General features: G+C 42.4%; 1 protein-coding gene and 1 pseudogene across 1 annotated transcript; both read left to right on the forward strand.

Moving 5' to 3' along the window:
* The first annotated feature begins 996 nt into the window (after window positions 1-996).
* Window positions 997-2,286, forward strand: LOC120043708 (annotated as a pseudogene).
* Window positions 2,287-8,799: 6,513 nt separating this feature from the next.
* Window positions 8,800-21,543, forward strand: LOC120045115 (transgelin-2-like). The gene is made up of 5 exons (XM_038990004.1): window positions 8,800-9,007; window positions 20,056-20,243; window positions 20,346-20,517; window positions 20,744-20,846; window positions 20,986-21,543. Exons 2-5 carry the CDS (start codon window positions 20,064-20,066, stop codon window positions 21,137-21,139), a joined length of 609 nt encoding a protein of 202 aa, XP_038845932.1. The 5' UTR covers window positions 8,800-9,007; window positions 20,056-20,063; the 3' UTR covers window positions 21,140-21,543.
* Window positions 21,544-22,784: the final 1,241 nt, after the last annotated feature.

Here is a 22,784-nt window from a genome sequence, read left to right on the forward strand (position 1 = left end):
CATGTGAAATCCATAGATTAGGGCCTAATGAATTTATTTAAATGAACTGATTTCCTTATATTGTAACTCAGTAAAATCTTTGAAGTTGTTGCGTTGCGTTTATATTTTTGTGACCAGTGACCCATGACCCAACATTTAGTGCCCTCTAGTGTACAAAACAAGTTAAAACATCCCTAGACAGAACATATACAACACACGAAATGGTATATAGGCAGGCCAAAACGCCTCCTACAGCCTCAGTCATCACTCCTATTACTGCAGGAACTCACTTCTCTACTACTACTACCACACATTTTGCCTTATCATTGAGGTTGCTACTAACACTAATACCCTGGTATTATGCACTGCTTTCACCCAGCCTTCTCTACTGATGTCCTTAGCTTTCATCTGCTCTGCTATAATAACTGTATATTGTAAATATAGATAGTTGCATGGATGAATGAATGAATAAACAAATGGATAGATGATGTAATAGATTAATGAATGGTGAATGAATGAGAAGAGAAGAGATTTACACTGTATCTGTACAGTGTAGCGCTTTGCCTGTGCTTTAGAAATGAAGAGAGAATAAGAGACCGATGAGGACATTCCTCCACTCCTCCAGTGAGGAATGACTAAATGAATTGTTTTGTTGGAGGACTGGGAGCCTCCTGACTGCACTGCATTGTCTCCTATTGGGTTGTTGTTCTGTCCCTACTGATCACTGTCTCTTGTGTTTTGTACAGTTTAGCTGTGTCTCCCTCTATTCTGAAAAGCTATAAGAGTATGTATATGTTCAAATAAATCACTGAGCAGCAATTCAGACCATGTGAAAGAGTATTTTTCCCACACGCATGCATGCGCACACACACACATACACACACACATACTTTATCAAATGATATCAACGTAGCAGGGATTAGTAAAATTCCATGGGGTACTGCACACCCCAAAACACAGTATCTGTCCCTAATACCCTTACAAAGCCAGTCTGCCTCCTCTGCTAAGTCCCATACAATGGCAGGTGGGGTGCAGTAAGGCTATAAAGTGAAGTATAAAGTTGCATGTGACATTCTCAGCCATGTTCAGTGGAAGTGGGAGTGTGCTTTGGTGAAGTTCAGAACAGTTCAATTCACTGTAACGCTCTGAAAGCACATGACAGTGCCTTCCTTGTATGTGAGGGTGTATCTGTGTTGTGCTTTGTCCTCTCTCCCAGGTATCGTGCTGCTGTGTGTTTCTGACCGCCCTGGGACAGGTGGGACCGGGGAAGGGAACCTACTCCTGGAACGGCCCAGGACAACCCTGCACCACCAGAACACTGTGAGAGAGAGACATTACAGAGGAAGGGTCTATATCTCAGTGTTTGGAATAGTCTGTTTGAGTCTCAATGAGGATGTGTGTGTGTGTATAGTGTGTATGACAGACCCAGCACCCTGTGGCTGCTGTGTGATGCAGAGACCGGTAGGGCAGCTGCATAAATATTTTGACACTACTCTGACCCAACTAGAGAAACACCTGGATACAGCCCAGACTGCACTGATTGACATTAAAGGTTAGTCTTATCTATGACCTATCTGTGTGTTTTACTATGAGATTATTGACGATCCAAGTCCCTAAATATGTGACTAGACCCTATTGTAACTGCTCTAGTAGAAAGAATAACAACCCACTGGGCACAATTCAATGTCTATTCGACGTTGGTTCAACGTAATTTAGTTGAAATGACATAGAAACAACGTTGATTCAACCACTGTGTGCCCAGTGGGAACTTAACTATTGAAATATGACCCTTTATAGCTTCTCTAGTTCCTACACAACTCATTCTTCCCTGTATATCTCTGACCATTTTTCTACCCTCCTTCCTCTCCCTCCCTCTCTCTCATGTCTAGAGAGCCGTACAGTGTTCTTAGTGGCGTTGACACGCTGGCGTTGGTGCGTGGGTCCAGTGAGGAAGCAAATCACAGTAGCATACGAGCATGTGTTCATCAACCTGGGCCAGGCTTACGACGTGTCCTCAGGGGTGTTCACCGCACATCTCTCTGGGGTCTACAGTCTGGCCCCGATGGTGTGGAGCGATGCAGGCTTCCCGGGGGCCCTGCTGGCAGCCTGTAACACGATGGCCAGAGCCTGGCCACACTCCAGGAGAAGAACCACGAGGACCGGGAGGACACAGCCAGCACCGTGCTGGCCCTGCAGTTGCAGCCTGGGGACACCATGTCCGTCTGCCTGCCCCCTGGCTGCTTCCTCTGTGATGACCAGAGCCACCACAACAACTTCAGCAGCTTCCTGATCTACACCACAGACTGACTGCTAGGAGCTCACTCATCGTCATGACTACTGTCACTCTCTCTCTTTCCCTCTCTAAATTTGTTCTTGTCCCAGATTCTGCTTGTATTAGCTCTATCACCTGCTCAACAAGGCCTGTGGGATTCAAAATATTGTTAACGGCATATTACTCTAATAATGTTCACCAGACTTGGGGTTTCAACTAATCATTGGTAAAATACACTGAGTATACAAAACACCTGCTCTTTCTATGACATAGACTGACCAGGTGAATCCAGGTGAAAGCTATGATCCCTTATTGATGCCATTTGTTAAATCCATTTCAATGAAGGGGAGAAGACCGGTTAAAGAATACTTTTTTAGCCTTGAGATAATTGAGACGAATTGTGTGCCATTCAGAGGGTGAATGGGCAAGACAAAAACAGGGTATTGTAGTAGGTTCCAGGTGCACCGGTTTGTGTCAAGAACTGCAATGCTGCTGGGTTTTTCATGCTCAACAGTTTTTAGTGTGTGTCAAAAATGGTCTACCACCCAAAGGACATCCAGCCAACTTGACACAACTGTGGGAAGCATTGGAGTCAACATGGGCCAGCATCCCTGTGGAATGCTTTCGACACCTTGTAAAGTCCATGCCCTGTCGAATTGAGGCTGTTCTGAGGACAAAAGGGTGGGGTGCAACTCAATATTAGAAAGGTGTTCCTAATGTGTGGTATACTTACTCAGTGTATGTTGAATGGAAATGGTTTTGAATTAAAACATGTATGAACGCAGCCCTTCCCTTATAGACCCACAGTGTAGAAGCACATACAGGTTGCTGGCTGACTGAAGAGAAAAGTAGATGTGACCATCTCAGGGTGGCTGCATACCCACCCACCCACAGTGGAACTGTAGACCTACTGTCATGTAAGTATAATGTGTGGCAATGGTTTCAACTTTCCAACAATACATTGCAGTGATGAGAAATATCAGACTGATTGCTCCATTATTGTCTCTGTTTCAGTTACAAACACTCATAATGACACAACCATGGCCAGAGTGATTGATTATTATTCACAAAATCTTTAAGCGTTAATTGTTTTTGTTTATTTCAGATAGATGTCAATGATGGGACTTTTATATTGTTCTGGCAATATCATTAAATTATAAAGGGGCAAGTGTTACATAAGTATACCTAAGATACTCAAAACTAGGCACAATATCCTGAAATTTAACCCTGAGTATGAACCAGAACAAGCCTACTTACAGACTCAAAAACACTTTCACTGCAGCCTTGTGTCCTCCATAACAACAGCAGCCGACCAGGCACCAGGCCTATACAGTGTGTCACAACTTCACATTGTTGTTACACCTTGATGACCTATACAGTGTGTCACAACTTCACATTGTTGTTACACCTTGATGACCTATACAGTGTGTCACAACTTCACATTGTTGTTACACCTTGATGACCTATACAGTGTGTCACAACTTCACATTGTTGTTACACCTTGATGACCTATACAGTGTGTCACAACTTCACATTGTTGTTACACCTTGATGACCTATACAGTGTCACAACTTCACATTGTTGTTACACCTTGATGACCTATACAGTGTGTCACAACTTCACATTGAACTATTTGACCTGTGGTCAGTGCCAGCAAGAAAGATCAGATATACAGATAAGTGATTGGAAAACCACAGACTAAACCATGTGATAGAGGAATATTAACAATATTTAGATGAAGCTGAGATCAAAGCTGTGTTGGAGCTTTTGGTCTGGTGGTTATAGAAGACATCACCAACCAACCTCCTGTGACTCAACTCTTCTGTCTGTCCTGTGTTCTCAGTTAATGGTAAGGGGATTATAGCGCAGAGAGCTTGGTGTCCATAACTTTAGATTTGCCCCAGAACAAGCATTCTTGTACTAGCGCAGGCTGTGCCAGCTTTCAGAAGATCCCAATCTCAGAACAATGTGTCACTTAGAACCATTTTGATGTGAATCGGATGTTGTGACACTGATTACGACAATGGCCCATGAGAAAGGAGATAAAGTCAATGGAGAGATTACATGATCACACACACCATGACACCTTCACTGTCAGGTTCACTACCTACCGTATGTCACCACACAATGAACGAGGAGGACAGGGAAGGGGGAAGGACAATCGCCCAAACTAGGCCTCCCATTGATCAGGTATTATCAGTCTCCTATTGAATTCCAAGAGCACTGGGGCAGAGACACCACCAGGAAGAATAAACAGCCTCACTGATGCCATCAGTCCACCTGACACCAGTTACCTAATAATACACACGGATTGCTACAGTCGCTGTATGTACACATTACACACTTGGGTTGATAATCTGGGTGGAACCTGCAGGATCCTGCCTTCACACCTAGTGTGGGTGTCCTGCCCAGGGACCTGGAATTGGAATTGTGTGTGGGAGAGAGTTTGGGGAATTGTGCTGGCAGTGTCGGGGTGTGTCGGAGAAGATCCCCCCTCTCCCTCCCCCCATAGGGTAGTCCACCTACAATAAAACTCACCTGGAAGAAGCTGAGTGTTGGCTTTGCTGGTACTGTACATCCTGTCTCTCTGTGTGTCTGTTAGCGCTGGTTCCTGTTAGTGTTGGAGTGTTTGAGGACTGGAGTTTGCTGCTGCTGCCTATCTTTTACAGAGCTGAGGGCTAGAGGACTTGGGCGTGGACCAGAGGATTGGTTTGTTCTTGCTGACACAGTCAGTACAGTGATGACAGACATATGAGGTTGGGATCAAAACAGTATGTACAGTACTTAGAGCTGTTGTTTAGCTAGTTCATCTCTGTCACAGAGATATCTATCTGGACTACTGATGTGGAGTGAGGAGATGGACTATGATTGCACAATACAATTATTAATAGCCTTATGACACCAAACAAAAATGAACACTGGGTGAGTAAAATATATAAAATGATGGAAAGTAGTGCCCATAATCAAAAGTGGATAATGTATGGTATAAATGAAATGGACTTTTACCTGTCTCAATTGATTCATTAAAATGTTGCTGAACATTACTTGTGATACTGTTTTTGTTGTGTTGTACATGTTAAATGGATGCTGTGTTAGTAGCTATTCTACTCTATATTATAAGGAAGTTCACATTGTATTCCAGGGCTATAAAATGTATATTTATCCCCTCAGATTTCCCAGTGCTGTCCGTCTCCTTCCGGTCTGGATCCTGCCTTCACACCTAGTTTGGGTGTCCACTCTGTTCCTCTTGGGGCGCTGCATCTCAGTGTGACAGTCCATGCCTACCTCCTGAGGGAAGCAGCAGGTAGAGCATTCATCATCATCATCATCTTCATACCTATGAGAATCTCTGAACTCTATGCCTTTACAATATACACTGTACAATATTAGTACTGAAATTGCTCGCAGTCTGACCTTTATTGTCATGAATCTTGCCCTGAAGGCAGAACTGAGCGATTTCAGTTAGATGGGCCAGTTGCAAAGTCTAAATTTGATATATCGCAAAAATTCCTGAAAACAAAAATGTTTGGTTAGGGTTAGCAGTGTGGTTAAGGTTAGGGTTAAGTTTTTAAAAAGATTGTATGAATCTGTGGCTGTGCCAGCTAGTCACCACTCTGCAGAGCTGCCTCCAGGGCAAGATTCATGATAATAAATGCCAACCTGAATTGAAATCACTGTAACGTTAACAAAGGAGTACAAATCAACACATTTGTTGACATGAATGAATCAGCTACGTTGCATCACTTTGCATGTCCTTAACCCTCCTCTCTCTACCCATGTCCCCCCACCTCTCTCTCCCTGCCTGTGGTTAGTAGCATGGGAGGGTGTGCTGCCGTGCGGCCGCTGGGACTGTGAGTGTGCGTTTAAGTAACAGCGGGGATGCTCCATGAACTGGAGGAGCAGGTGTCCACCAGGATGATGACCCTGTGGCACAGCCTGTCCCAGCTGGGCAATAGCATCCAGGAGGTCACAGGTACCAACATTATAGAAACATTATATCTGGTACACAGACAGACCAGGGAGGGGTGACCTCCTTCTAATTCTATGGATGACCTCTCTGCTAACAGAGGCCAGGGCTGCTAATAATATACGCCTCAAAACACGTACTTCCCACTGCACAGATGTCAGTTTAATGTCTAATTCTGATTTACATTTGATTGAGCTCACGTAGTTCAACGTGAACTCAATATGAAATTAACAAAACATTAACCATGTCAATGGAATTTAAAGTTGGGTGATAAAAAGACAAGCATTCCAGAAATTCCTTTCCACGTTGACTCAACATCATCACATTGACTTTTTTTTTAGATGGAGAATTAACGACCAGTTTGTGCCCAATGGGCTATCTCTATCTGACTGAAAAACTGACTCTCTCTCTCTCTTTCTCTCTCCAGGAGGAATGTGGGTGGCATTCACAGCCACCACGAGTCCCAAAAGCCACTGCTTCGGCCCCTTCACCAGTAACGTGCCGATTCCCTACACCAAGATCTCCCTCAACCATGGCAACTGCTACAACCCTGCCCTGGGTATGCATACACACCAACCTTAAACCCACTACACATATTCCACAGACAATACACTCACTAATAGTCCTATCCTGGACATGCATTCATCCATTTCAATAACTCCATCACTCTGCTTCTTCTCACTCCAAGTGTGCACGGCGGACCAGAGGCTGAACCACAAGCTGCAGCTGATGAGGAATGGGGAGATGGTGGTGTCCACGTGGGAGGATAACCGGGAGGACTCAGAAGACAGACCGTCCTGATCCTGCTGAACAGAGGCAGCCAGATGTACGTGGAGCTGCTCTCTGGAAGACAGCTGTGTGGAGGCTGAAACCCATAGACAGACATATTGTACATCCAATGAGACATACAACTGTACTGAACAGTTAAAAGCACATGTAAATTGTAGTCAACTCTGATCATTCACATCTATGTATTTTTTTTCATAAAAAAGGTTTTCTCACTGAAGCAGAATCCAACTATTAATATTGTTTCGTTTCACAGTCATCACCAAAGCGACTGCTGTGTTTTTAGGCTAAAAGGTTGTGGTGATTTATTATGATATACTGTGTAAAATGTTCATCATTAAACTGAATCATTAACTTGCAGAAACCCTATTTTACCACCAGCTCAGAAGAACTGTGTGTGTGAAAGGACTGTTTACTATCTTCTCCCTGACTCAGGTCTCATACACACATTGGTGTGCTCTGGGACCACACACAGTTTCACAGGTTAGTTGGCCATGTTCACACAAACTGGTTTGCTTCTCTCCTCTAGCTGTGCATTTTCATTGGACCAATTCAGTTTAGGACATTAAACCATTTTGTGCTTTAGTGGAGACTAAACCCTGCAGATTCAATAGCTATGTGTGTCTAAGGTTTACTAGTTCAGTAGCCCAAGGTCTGGTGGCTAAAGAGATATCCTTGTTGCCAGGGGTAACGAGTCCAGTCTGGTGCCCTTGGATGGAGAACAACTGACAATAAAGACACAACGCACACCTGGCACCTATTAACAGAATAGCCTAGAGGCTAATATAACACTGATACAACATTACCCAATACCTTTCATTGGAATGACCTTTGGGATCAGACAGTTACTTCATTCTAATGATGACTCCTCTCAGTGATGTCATCTGTGATGTCAATGTTTAACCTCGATGGCCTCTCAAGCTATGGCATGCCCCGCTTTTGCTGTCAATGTAATGATGTCATGTACCATTGGCATGGGTGCGAGGGGGTGTATGTTCTTTAGAGCCAAGAGGAAAATGTAAAAAAAAAACTAAAAAAAACGATAAGGAATTTAACTGAACACCCAACAAAGCAAAACAAATCAGCATTACTTGCACTTTGGCTGACGCGCTTGCATTCTAGTTCCTCTCATTCACTCATGCCCTCACATACTTATCTTACTGTACTTATCTCATGGAACAAAAGTGATTCCATGGCTCCCAGACATTTTATTTTATCTTTTGTAAAAAGAAAAACATAATAATTAACAAAAAACAGAAAATGAATATAGAGGCAATAAATTCAACCTCCCTATAGCAGTGACTCCTTCCTTACCCTCTCTAATTACTGAAAGCACCTCCCTCCCCCTGGTCCCCCTGGTCCCCTTAAACCATCGTACTCTTTACTTTCGCCCTCCCTCTCTCCCTCTCCACAGAGCACACACTGGTGGAATCAACGTTCTTTCCACATAATTTCAGTGAAATTACATTGAACCAACATGGAATAGACGTTGAATTGACGTCTGCGCCCAGTGGGTCCCTCCTTATGTTCTCTAGACAAAGTGGTAGAGGGAGATATTTGGAGAATTCCTATAGCTGACCAAACCAAGCCCTTTGGCAGTGGGCCCTCATTCTCTCTGTCCTGCTCCCAAATAAGGAGTTACACTTACAGGGGGATAAAGAGAGAAAGAAAAAAAGGGTGTGTCATAGAATGAAATAAGAAGACTAGAAGCTCATAGAAAAATCAAGAGGAAAAGGCCCATATCCTTTTAAGGCTGTGGTTTCTTCCCTCCCCTTCTTTCCTTTCCTCTCCTCCCCTCTCTCTCTCTCACTTGCTTTTTCTCTTGCGGTGAAGTAATTTCAGAGAGCGTGTTTGTTCTTTTTAAGCTGGCACTCCCTGAGAGCAGACTCTGTACTCTGTTGTAAAGGGGAAGAGAGGAACTCTTTCACACCAGCTCACAGAAACACAGGTCCGAAGCCACCTGAACTCATCTCAACAACTACAGCTGCTCCCAACTAAACACTGTAAGTACATGCCTGGCTACTTCTTAACACCTTTATCTCTGTCGGAGTGCACTTTGTTACTATCAGGCTCTACCTGTTATTCATACTGTTGAATTTCCAGGGCAAAGTTTTTCAAAAGTTATCTATCTGGATTTCAACTATCGGTTAGGATGAAATGTATAGAAATATAATGGACAAATCATTGACTTGAATGGGGACTCTCGTTCTATTTATTTCTTTGCATTTAATCCTATCCAATAGTCGATCCGAATAGATACTTTCTGAAAAACTGGGCCCTGGTGTGTCAGACAGTGTCAAAATGGTGTCTAGTAGATTCTCTGGCATGCCTGGTAAGTTGCTACTGACAGTGTTCTATTGTTTTGGAAAGTCTCTTTTAGGATAACATGGATGAGAGTGAGGGCGAAAAGGGTGTAGACAAACTGACATGGGGGAAAACCTGACCTAATCTATTTTATATTCAGTCTCTTAATTACACACACACACACACACACAAAAAACACACACACACACACTAAACACACACACACACCTGTCCTCTCACACTCAGTCACTGCATGGCATGTAACTAATTTATTAATTTCATAAAATGTTAAGAAGCCTCAGTGAATGACGCTGTGGCTTTTAGGTTTTCCTAAAATTCTCTCTGTAAGACTCTGTTCTCTCTTCACTCTGCCCAGAGAGGCTCTATCAGATGGATCCTGTTCACTATCAGATCCTGCTTCTTATCAAGTCCTGCTCTCAGCACTCTCTCACACAAAAACTGGCTACACCCCTGTTTAAAACTGCTAGCTCCATGCAAGACAAATTCATTAAGTAATATAGGGGTACTTTCTTTCCCATGATGTATGTGCTGTATCTTTGAGATGGAGATAGAGGTATCTCAACATGCAGTCAGAGACTGTTGTGTAATGCAGGGTGCCTCCTCATTCCCTGTCCATCCTCTGGTATCAGTCTTCAGTGCAGCTATGGTGTCAAACTGTGTACATGTGAGGGATTATGTGAACTATGCTGGTATGTCCAGGGGTCAATATAACAGTGGATGTTTCAGTGGACGCCCTGATAACTTTGACATCACATTTACATGGACAAGTTCCTTTCGGGAACACTGCATGATGGATCTTTTGTGAAGTAACCCCAGTAGCTTTCACACTCTGTTTCACATCTCTGTAATAATGTCATCTGTAACAGTAAACATTGAGAAATGTATTAGTGAGGACACAGAGCACATATTGGGTAAAAGGAAGTCAAGATGGCTTCACAGGCTGATTAAGGGAGATCTGGTCTGGACCTGTAGCAGCAGGCCGGATCCTCAGAAGAGCAGCTGTCAGGAGCCAACAGGTATATCCTGCCCCACTCCTTCCCCTCCATGCACATCAAGCAGGTTCACTCCTATACATATCAGGGTTTTTGGATTGACAATAATTTGACATTTAAAAAACATACGGATGTGCTAGCTAAGAAACTGAGATTTAAAGTAGGCTTATTTTATAGAAATAGATAATGCCTCTTCCTAAACAGCAGGAAGCAGGTTGTATAGTCAACTTTCCTACCAGTTCTTGACTATGGTGACACCATTTATCGGAATGCAGCAGCCACTACTCTTAAACCTTTGGATATCGTCTACCAAAGCGCCCTTTGCTTTATCACAGGTGACAGTTTTAATACGCATCACTGCCTCCTGTATCAAACAGTTGGCTGGTCCTCGTTGATGTCCCATAGATCCCTTCACTACTCCCTTTTTGTTTACAAAGCTCTACTACACAAGCTTCCGACCTTCCTCACTTCACTGATAAAATACAAAAATATGACATACCAAACCCGTTCACATGGATGGTTAACTGCCTCTAGGGCAGTTTAGGACTTTAATGTTGAATGACATTTAAGGAGAATTGCAACTGTTCGGATTGAATAAAAATAATTGTATTTGTGGTATTTGAAGCTGAAGTGTTGATTCTGTAACTTGTAGTTTATTTTATTTGTATTCCTCAGGGCACCATTGTAAATGAGACCCTGGTCTCAGTGGGTTCCCCTGAATAAATACAAGCTTAATAAAACATTTAAATACGATAGTAGACTATGCTTATCCCCCCCCTCCTCTCCTTCCTCTGTTCCATTCCTGGGGAAAAGGGCAGTAAACAGATCTATAAACTCTCAATCACACATGGATGTATTCAGGTTCTGTGACGCAGCACACAGACAGGTTTATAACCCAAGGCTTTTCATAGTTCATTGAGCCTGTTAGACACTTGATATAAGGCTAGAGTGAGGTTTGGAAAGGTTAGTGTAATATATGTAGTGATCTTATGGCCCCTGTCCCTTGCTGACCCATAACAGTCCACATGAGCCAATCAAGAGCCTCCATGTTCAGATAAGGCCTGATCCAGCCAGTGATGTGCTTTGTACTGAGGGGGGATCCTCTCTGGGCATGCTAACACAGTGCTTGGAGGCAGATCCTCAGATTGTAAAACAGCCCTTCAGATTGGTTAGAGCAAAATCTGGTATTTATGATGGTATTTACAAGGGTTGTTGTTACAAACTGTATCTGGTTGTGACATAGGGGAGAGTGGGGTAAGTTGAGCCATTTTTTTACATTCAGCATCACTCCTTCAAGGGCAATATAGTATTTTTTCTAACCAAGATATCTACATATATTTCAGGATGTTGTGTAGCCCTGGAAATAATGAGAATTCATGTAAACATTACAATTTTGAAAACATAGCTTGTCCCCAAAAAACTGGTCACTTGGCACAACTTACGGTGTAAGTTGAACCGCAGGACAGGGTAAGTTATGCCGCTTACAAATTTCTGTACTGAATGAAATATTATCGCTACCTTTTTAAAACCATGTATATCTTTATTTCCCAAAGACAATTCAACACAATCCCAATCGCTTTTTTGTCAGTTTATCATTTTAAGCATATTTTAACACAGGCTTAACACCTAACAAACACTTTGTACTTTTTAAAACACTTTTCAAATAGGCTAGGCCCTGTTGTTACCACATATCACAGCGATAATGCCTTGCATTGCACCTGGGAAGAAAACACTTACATTTGATCAAATTGCCATTGGCTCAACCATTGCTCAACTTACCCCCACTGCCATTGTCTCAACTTATCCCAAGGCAAACATTTTGACTATATTAACCCATACAGCTACAAGGATTCACATTCATTCTAGGTTTAGTACCTTATATTGAAGCTTATAGAGACCCCAACTGATGTATAGAACAATCTTAAAATGATCTACTTTGGTTTAGATACAAGCATCATGAAACCTTTTAACAGGATAAATTCATTTGACTTGGAAATCTGTTTTTTTGGACGTAACTTGCTTTTTCCATGTGGTTGCTTAGTTCAGACTCCATGAAATGATGACCTCTTCCTAAATATTTGGTCAAATTATTAATTTTGTGTTTGATTTCCTAGAAACACGGGGGCTCAACTTACCTCTTTGGCTCAACTTACCCCACTCTCCCCTACAATAACTTGGCTGGCAGATAGAGAACAACAGGTCCCTCCTCCACATTCCATATAACATATGTAGTAAGAAGCGTAGTCTGCTCTGCTGTGGGTGAGGAGAGATACTGACATGGAACTATGAGGTATTACAGTAGCTCTGGTCTAGGAGTCATTAACTACTGGATGACAGTTGATGTATTAGGTTTAGGAAGTAACGCTTTCTCTGTGTTAGAGCTGAACGACATTAACAAGTGCTAACAACTGACACAAACATAGCAGTGCACGCAACCATGCATATTGAGAATGATTGACAAAAACCCTCTGAGAAAGAATTGAAATACGTGTTGCCCGGCCAAAACAGAATTATAACACAATGGATCGCAAAAATACTATGCAAACATGGCAAATCTGAATCTCCATCTTAGATTGTGTCTAGAATAGAATCCATCTGTCTGTGTGTGTGTGTTGCAAGCGCAAGGTTGGGCAGTAACTGATTACATGTAATCTGATGACATTTTTTAAATGTAATCAGTTACGTAACGTTACCAGCAAAATTATTGTAATCCGATACGAGACTTTTGAAAAACTCGATCATTATTACTTCTTGGATTACTTTTCGATTCAGAAAGGATGTTTGTGAAAAAATACATTGAGACCTTTCTATTTTCTCAATGACATTCAAAGCTTTTTAATTTTTTAAAATAATGTTTACCTTTATTTAACTAGGCAAGTCAGTTAAGAAGAAATTCTTATTTACAGTGACGGCCTACCTAAAGGCAAAAGGCCTCCTGCGGGGACGGGGGGCTGGGATTAAAAATTAAAAATAAATACAATGTAAATATAGGACAAAACACACATCACAACAAGAGAGACAACACAACACTACATAAAGAGAGACCTAAGACAACAACATAGCAAGGCAACAACATATGACAACACAGCATGGTAGCAACATAACAACAACATGGTAGCACACAACATGGTAGCAGCACAATACAGTGTACAAACATTATTGGGCACAGACAACAGCACAAAGGTCAAGAAGGTAGAGACAACAATACATAACATAAAGCAGCCACAACCGTCAGTAAGAGTGTCCATAATTGAGTCTTTGAATGAAGAGATGGAGATAAAACTGTCCAGTTTGAGTGTTTTTTGCAGCTCGTTCCAGTCGCTAGCTGCAGTGAACTGAAAAGAGGAGCGACCCAGGGATATGTGTACTTTGGGGATCTTTAACAGAATGTGACTGTTGTATGTGGAGAATGAGGGCTGCAGTAGATATCTCAGATAGGGGGGAGTGAGGCCTAAGAGGGTTTTATAAATAAGTATCAACCAGTGGGTCTTGCGACAAGTGTACAGAGATGACCGGTTTACAGAGGAGTATAGAGTGCAGTGATGTGTCCTATAAGGAGCATTGGTGGCAAATCTGATGGCTGAATGGTAAAGAACATCTAGCCGCTCGAGAGCACCCTTACTTGCCAATCTATAAATTATGTCTCCGTAATCTAGCATGGGTAGGATGGTCATCTGAATCAGGATTAGTTTGGCAGCTGGGGTGAAAGAGGAGCATTTACGATCGAGAAAACCAAGTCTAGATTTAACTTTAGCCTGCAGCTTTGATATGTGCTGAGAGAAGGACAGTGCACCGTCTAGCCATACTCCCAAGTGCTTGTATGAGGTGACTACCTCAAGCTCTAAACCCTCAGAGGTAGTAATCACACCTGTGGGAGGAGGGGCATTCTTCTTACCAAACCACATTACCTTTGTTTTGGAGGTGTTCAGAACAAGGTTAAGGGTAGAGAAAGCTTGTTGGACACTAAGAAAGCTTTGTTGTAGAGCATTTAACACAAAATCTGAGGGGCCAGCTGAGTATAAGAGTGTATCATCTGCATATAAATAGATGAGAGAGCTTCCTACTGCCTGAGCTATGTTGTTGAGAAGAGCGTGGGGCCTAGGATTGAGCCTTGGGGTACTCCCTTGGTGACAGGCAGTGGCTGAGACAGCAGATTTTCTGACTTTATACACTGCACTCTTTGAGAGAGGTAGTTAGCAAACCAGCCAAAAGACCCCTTAGAGACACCAATACTCCTTAGCCGGCCCACAAGAATGGAATGGTCTACCGTATCAAATGCTTTGGCCAAGTCAATAAAAATAGCAGCACAATATTGCTTAGAAACAAGGGCAATGGTGACATCATTGAAGACCTTTAAGGTTGCAGTGACACATTCATAACCTAAGCGGAAACCAGATTGCATAACCGAGAGAATACTATAGAGATCAAGAAAGCCAGACAGTTGATTATTGACAAGTTTTTCCAACACTTTTGATTAACAGGGCAAAATAGAAATAGGCCTATAACAGTTAGGATCAGCTTAATCTCCCCTTTTAAATAAAGGATGAACCGTGGCTGCCTTCCAAGAAATGGGAATCTCCCCAGAAAGGAGAGACAGGCTTGGCAATGATAGGGGCAGCAACCTTAAAGAAGAAAGGGTCTAAACCATCTCACCCAGATAGTTTTTTGGGGTCAGGTTTAAGGAGCTCCTTTCGCACCTCGGACTCAGTGACTGCCTGCAGGGAGAAACTTTGTAGCGGGGCTGGGGAAAAATAGGTAGAAGCATTGGGGATAGTCACATTAGAAGGAGTGGGAGATGAGGAAATGTTGGACGGGCAAGGAGGCATGGCTGAGTCAAATAGGAATCCTGACTTAATGAAGTGGTGATTAAAGAGCTCAGCCATGTGCTTCTGGTCAGTAACAACCACATCATCAACATTAAGAGACATGGGCAGCTGTGAGGAAGAAGGTTTATTCTCCTGGTCTTTAACCGTTTTCCAGAATGTCTTGGGGTTAGACCCACAGAGAGAGAACTGCTCCTTAAAGTAACTAACTTTGGCCTTCCGGATAGCCTGAGTGCACTTATTTCTCATTTGCCTGAACAATAGCCAGTCAGCCTGAGTATCCGTGTGCCGAGCCTTTCGTCAAATGCAATTCCTGAGGTGGAGTAACTCTGCAAGATCACGGTCGAACCAGGGGCTGAACCTGTTTTTAATTCTAATTTTCTTTATGGGGGCGTGTTTGTTAACAATACCACTGAAAATATCAAAAAAGAAGGTCCAAGCATCATCCTTTTTGTCTTCTTCCAATGCCTCTTAAGGGGAAAGTAACTGGAAGTAATCAGATTACATACTGAGTTTTGGTAGTCCAAAAATTACATTACTGATTACAACACAGACATTGACGGATGCACACAAGCAGTGCCTCCACCTCCTTTCCAAACACATTACTATTGCAATAGCATGAATCAATGTAGATTTTTAACTGATACCCGAATGTAGACTTTTGAGTCACGCGTAAAGAGGAGAGGAGCATGTTGCTGTTAATTCTAGCTCCTACTGATAATATTTTATCTTACTCACCATGCAGCAACATGGTATTTGGTATTTTATTAGGATCCCCATTAGCTGTTGCAAAAGCAGCAGCTACTCTTCCTGGGGTCCACACAAAACATGAAACATAATACTGAATGACATAATACAGAACATCAATAGACAAGAACAGCTCAAGGACAGAAATACATCAATTTTTTTTAAAGGCACAAGTAGATATATATGCATACACACAAACTATCTAGGTCAAATAGGGGAGAGGCGTTGTGCCGTGAGGTGTTGCTTTATCTGTTTTTTAAAACTGGGTTTGTTGTTTATTTGAGCAATATGAGATGGAAGGAAGTTCCATGCAATAAGGGCTCTATAATACTGTAAGTTTTCTTGAATTTGTTCTAGATTTGGGGACTGTGAGATCCCTGGTGCCATGTCTGGCGGGATAAGTGTGTGTGTCAGAGCTGTGTGTAAGTTGACTATGCAAACAATTTGGGATTTTCAACACAGGGTTTCTTATAAAAAGTAGAAGTGATGCAGTCAGTCTCTCCTCAACTCTTAGCCAAGAGAGACTGGCATGCAAAGTATTTATGTCAGCCCTCTGATTACAATTAAGAGCTAAATGTGCCGCTCTGTTCTAGGCCAGTTGCGGCTTAACTAGGTCTTTCCTTGCAGCACTGGACCACACGACTGGACAACAATCAAGATTAGACAAAACTAGAGCCTGCAGAACTTACTTTTTGGAGTGTGGTGTCAAAAAAGCAGAGCATCTCTTTATTACGGCCAGACCTCTCCCCATCTTTACAACCACTGAATCTATATGTTTTGACCATGACAGTTTACAATCTAAGGTAATGCCAAGTAATTTAGTCTCCTCAACTTGTTCAACAACCACACCATTCATTACCAGATTCAGCTGAGGTCTAGAACTTAAGGAATCATTTGTACCAAATTCAATGCTCTTAGTTTAAGAGATATTCAGGACCAGTTTATTACTGGCCACCCATTCTAAAACAGACTGCAGCTCTTTGTTAAGGGTTTCAGTGACTTCATTAGCTGTGGTTGCTGATGCGTATATGGTTGAATCATCAGCATACATGGACACACATGCTTTGTTTAATGCCAGTGGCAGGTCATTGGTCAGAATAGAAAAGAGTAGAGGGCCTAGAGAGCTGCCCTGAGGTACATCACACTTTACATGTTTGACATTAGAGAAGCTTCCATTAAAGAAAACCCTCTGAGTTCTATCAGATTGCCATATCGTGGATTCAGAGCTGAGGTTGAAAAACCATAACACGTTTTTTCAACGACCGGTTATGGTCAATAATATCAACGGCTGCACTGAAATCTAACAGTACAGCTCCCACAATCTTATTATAATTTTTTTTTAACCAATCATCAGTCATTTGTGTCAGTGCGGTACATGTTGAGTGCCTTCTGAGCAATGTCCTGTTAGGGGGAAATATTAACTATGCCACACTTTGACTCATACAGTAAGATCATAAGGTAATTTTGGATGTATACATTTATTCCAACAATCTCATCTAGCTAGCATAATTCCCTGTGCATTTACTTACATTGCATATTATACATTGGGCCATAGGGTTTTCCACTTGCAGGGGACTTTGATGGGCTCTAATACACAGAAGAGTGTGAGCAGGTCTATGAAAGTTTACTCTAACAGCTACCTCAGTGAGAGAGGAAGGACGTGACAGAGGAGAGCCAGCTGGGAGGACTAAGCCAAACAGGATGTAGACAGCAGAGTGTGGCTGTGGAGAAGGACAGGAAGCAGCTAGAAGTCAATGAGAGCAGCAGGCTCACAGAGAGATGACATCAACCTTTGACCCCCAGCTCTGAGAGGTTCTGTGATAGTTATGGTTCAAGATCGCAGCACAGGTGTTGAGACTTTTTGATTATACTGTCCAAGAATTGGGTCTAAATCTGAAGTCTCCATCTGGTGGTCCATTTGTCCATTTGCATGCTCGGATCTACATGTGCCCCCCTGGCAGTGGTGGAAAAATACTCAATTGTCATACTTGAGCAAAAGTAAAGATACCTTAAATAGAAAATGACTCAAGTAAAAGTGAATGTCACCCAGTAAAATACTACTTGAGTAAAAGTCTAAAAGTATTTGGTTTTAAATATACATAAGTACAAAAGTAAAAGTATAAATCATTTCAAATTTCTCATATTATGCAAACCAAACAGTTTAACGGATAGCCAGGGGCACACTCCAACACTCAGACATAATTTACAAACAAAGCATTTGTGTTTAGTGAGTCCGCCAGATCAGAGCCAGTAGCAATGACCAGTGATGTTCTCTCGATAAGTGTGTGAATTGGACCATTTTCCTATCAAAATGTAACAAGTACTTTTGGGTGTCAGGGAAAATGTATGGAGTAAAAAGTACATTATTTTCTTTAGGAATGTTTTATTTATTTAACCATTATTTAACTAGGCAAGTCAGTCAGAACAAATACTTATTTACAATGACGGCCTACCCCGGGCCAAACCATATCCTGGACATGTAGTGAAGTAAAAGTTGGCAAAAATATTAATAGTAAAGTAAAGTACAGATACCGCAAAAAACGACTTAAGTATTACTTAAAGTATTTTACTTAAGTACTTTACACCACTGCCTCCTGGCATAGTATTCTTCAAGTTGGGAGGCATTTAGGCTCTCCATTATAAGTTCTGAACCCCGAACTCAAGATCAGATCAGAGTTCAGATCTATATAATAGGACTGCAGTCACATTTGCGGATCTACTGTACTTGTGTTGACGCATTGCCAGTTTTGGAGGGCTTGGACAGGCCAGGGACATGAATGTGAGCACTGTTCCGTCTATTAAGTGGGTCTGTTGAGCCAAGACAAAACGAGAAAGATTTAAGCTGCCGCTGTTACACATATAGACAACCTATCACAGTATTCATGGAATTTTCTATGTGAGGAAGAGGCTCCTCACCTACAGACATTCTGGTTCATCATATTAACTCAAAGTATGGATTTTTTTGTGTTTTGTGTATTTATTAATTCAATCATCCCAATTCTGATATTTTTTCCACTAAGGCTGCCCACAGGCAGCCCAATTTTGACCAATCACATCAGAACTTTTTCAGAGCTGATCTGATTTGAGCCCAATAAGTGAAAAACATCATAATTGAGCTGCCTGTGTAAATGCAGCCTAACTGGTCTTTTGACCAATCACATCAGATAATTTCAAATCAGATCTTTTCAGAGCTGATCTGATTGGTCAAAAGACCAATTAGTGGAAGAAATATCAGAATCCACATTGTGGTTGATAGTGAGGCATGAAACAGGTCTGTGTGATGAGTGTTTAGTGGAGGAAACGGTGGAGCATGTGTTGATATTTTGTGAGCTGTATGATGAAGATAGGGAGAGATTGTGTAAAAGGGTTAGAGAAGCTGGACGGGGTTGGGGTGGTGTAGTGGGGGGGAGGGAAGTGGTGTCTAGTGTTCTATTTTACTTTCTTAAACAAACAGGAGTAATGAAGAGATTTTCATGTATGTAGACTGTGACTGGCCTCACACTCCATTATAGCAGGTGGCGGTGAATGCACCTTAAAAGTTGGATGCGATCCGCCTAACCCAATTCCAAAGAAGAAAAGATCAGAATTGAGCTGCCTGTGTAAACAAAGCCCAACGGTTCTACATTTACTTATACATAATCTCAAACCTCTACAGTAAATTGTGTTTATGTGGGGCGTATTCATTACGTCAATTCTGTTGCAAAATGTTTCTTAAACAGAAGCAAATTGAACTAAGCTGGGCGGGACCTACCTGAATTTGTCCATTAACTCTTGGACTAATGATTACATCCGTGTTTAATTGTTTCTCTTAGCCAAACTCTAATTATGTGGCTAATTGACAGCTGATTTTTAACCCTGGTAATTAGGTTGCCTGCCATTTTAAATAGGTGTGCCCAAATATTTGACAGTAGGATGTCTTTTAACCTAGGTGAGCCACAGTTTTAAGCTGCCAATGTAGTTATGGGATAAAATAAATATGATGCCTTTTGAATTGTTTTTTAATATTTGTTTTTAAAGCCTTAAGGGTTAAGCCAGCTCTTTCACGGTTTTCTATACTTTGGTTAGCTTCTATGTAACTTAAGTGTATAGATGGTCAATACAATATGCAACAGAACAAACCAATGTCTGCTTGCCTTATCTGAAACGATATCTCTCTCCCTGTAGGAACAGCAATGGCAAACAAAGGTCCCTCCTACGGTCTGAGCCGTGAGGTACAGAGTAAGATCGATAAAAAGTATGACCAGGATCTGGAAGAGAGGTTGACTGAGTGGATCATTGCCCAGTGTGGCGCTGGAGTGGGCCAACCTGAGGCAGGCAAGCCCGGCTGGCAGAACTGGCTCAAGGACGGATGTGTGAGTGCCTGTCCTTCTCATGTCTGTGTGAATGGGAGACAAATTCTAAGACACACAGTCTTGCACAGGTAGTACATTTCTCACACCTCTCCCTCTCTTCAGGTGCTGTGTGAACTGATCAACAGCCTGTCCAGTGGGAACAAGCCCATCAGGAAGATCCAGAGCTCTGGCATGGCATTCAAACAGATGGAGCAGATCTCACAATTCCTCAACGCGGCTGAGAAGTATGGCATCACCAAGACTGACATGTTCCAGACAGTTGACCTCTGGGAGGGTACGTCCAGTCAGCTGCGATCAGCTGTGCACACACACTACATGTCATACACATCACTTCTATTCTCAGCTCAACTAGCATGCTATACAGATGGATATGTTTAAAAATGCTATTGTTGCTTAGTCACCCTGTCTAGTCATGATGGCTACATTCACTGTTATGCTATACAGTAGCTGCACTTATTAAACATGTTTGATGTGCAGTACTGTGTATTAATTGTCTGTAGGGAAAGACCTGGCTGCTGTCCAGAGGACCCTGATGGCCCTGGGAAGTCTGGCTGTCACCAGGGACGATGGGACTTACCGCGGCGACCCCAACTGGTTCCATAAGTAAGTTGGCGCCTCTGTCCTTTTCTCTGTAAAACAGTACTGTCGTTACGGAGCTCGTAGTTCTCTGCATATTCCCATTTAGATAAAGGGTAACATTTGATTAAAATATGTCATGGTGGACATCACTTTGTCTGTGCAGGAAGTCAGTGGAGAACAAGCGCGAGTTCTCAGAGGACCAGCTGAATGAGGGAAGGAGTGTCATCGGCCTGCAGATGGGCACCAACAAGGGGGCATCTCAGGCTGGCATGACTGGATACGGGCGACCTAGGCAGATCCTGAACAACAACCCCTAAAACATGACAACGCTCAGTCACCCAAAACCTGAGTGCGCTCCCTTTCTCAGCCAGTCACTTAAGACTGAGACGCTATGTCTTAACTTGAACAAACAGGAGCGACCTGAACTTCAAGACCAAACTGGACCAAAGAGAACTCCTACTCACTGCACAGATGCACTCAATCATAACGAAACATGGTGACCAAAGTCTGTACCATCATGTTGTGTTAAAAATGTTGAACAATGGACACTGTCCATTTAGATACTGCTTAAACTGCACTCCGTTTGGTAATACGTTGGAGAAAGATGTTGCTAGAATATGCTGCGTTAATGGGAAAGATGCAGTAAGATGTCCTTTCCAGAGCTCAGTATTTTTGTATATTATATATTGATGATGAAATAAAGTTCAGTTTTAATTTTAAATTCTTCTGCTTTTAATGTCTTATTGATATTAAGTGCCTGTATAAGGTTAGTTTAAAAGGCAGGGACAGAACAAGAAACCTCCCGAGGGATCCAGTGGAGGTGTGACACCTCTCGCCTGCCAACGGTTTGTTCAGCTTGAGTGCCCACTGAACTGCTCAACATGAGGTTAGGCAGTAACTGGCTATGAGGATACTTCTAGGGTGAGATGTAGGAGTGTGATAGTGCTCTCACCACTGTGGTACAGTGTCTGGAATCAGAACATTACCTGAAAAGGACTGCTCACAGCAGGGAGAGGGACCACTTCATTCTTAGACGGCATACAGACACAGTAACTCAAGTGAGGGGAATGGTCTCACCTACTCTGACCAGCTAAACAAGCGAGTCATCAACTCTGACATGGCTGGAGACCCACAAACAGTAACTGGATCAACTCGCAGCTAAAAATGGGGGAGCTGTCTGACTAAACTAATAAACCATTATTCACTGAATACAATAGTAAAGGATTTTTTTTTTCACCTTTAACTAGGCAACTCCTTTAAGAACATTCCTATTTACAATGACAGCCTACCCACTAAAACCATGTAATCCCTGAATAGAATGATACTATGCCCTCGTAGACACCTTGTTTTCAGCCAAAATATACACACTTTAACATGTTTACCAAAGGAACACGAGGCATAACCGTGTGACTGATTTCCCTCGCTGTGGTTGAATGTAATGTTTGTGTGAACTAACCTAACGTAGCAGGGGTAAAAAGACACCTGAGCGGAGCCCCCACATTTGTTTTTAATGGAAAACAAGTTAGGTTGAAAATACTGTATTCCTGAAAAACGGAAACATGTCCTGATGCTCTCTGACTGCGGCAAAGTTCTGAAGACTGTTTGGCTTCTCCTGGCTCTCTGTCACGTCAGCAACATTTACACTGGCCTCAAACGCTCCTGCCTCACAGCTCATACGGAGGGCACTATGGTGGGGGCCTGGGAAGATATTAGGAGAGGTGGGATGGAGGTGGGGTCCTGTACAGCTGTAAGGAGGAGTTAGGATTTTAAAAAGGTGGGAAGTGTATGTTGGTAAGTCTGTACTTGAAGAGGGAGGGGTCTGGGTGGGGTGTAGGACGCTTATATTATGACCTAGTTAAGGACAGTATTTACGATATCAGCGTCTCTCTCACACCCTCGCAGCCATGACATCAGATATGGATTGGTCACCATGGAAACAGCAAACAACAGAACCCAAAGCAG

Source organism: Salvelinus namaycush, chromosome 3 (genome assembly GCF_016432855.1).
Source record: "Salvelinus namaycush isolate Seneca chromosome 3, SaNama_1.0, whole genome shotgun sequence".
Lineage (NCBI taxonomy): Eukaryota > Metazoa > Chordata > Actinopteri > Salmoniformes > Salmonidae > Salvelinus > Salvelinus namaycush.

What these genes read in the sequence shown, in the direction of transcription:
- LOC120045115 (XM_038990004.1), top strand. Translation starts at nt 20,064, where the DNA reads ATGGCAAACAAAGGTCCCTCCTACGGTCTGAGCCGTGAGGTACAGAGT. An exon ending in ACTGGCTCAAGGACGGATGT is followed by an intron (nt 20,244 to 20,345) that starts GTGAGTGCCTGT and finishes CCCTCTCTTCAG; the next exon opens with GTGCTGTGTGAACTGATCAA. An exon ending in GACCCCAACTGGTTCCATAA is followed by an intron (nt 20,847 to 20,985) that starts GTAAGTTGGCGC and finishes TTGTCTGTGCAG; the next exon opens with GAAGTCAGTGGAGAACAAGC.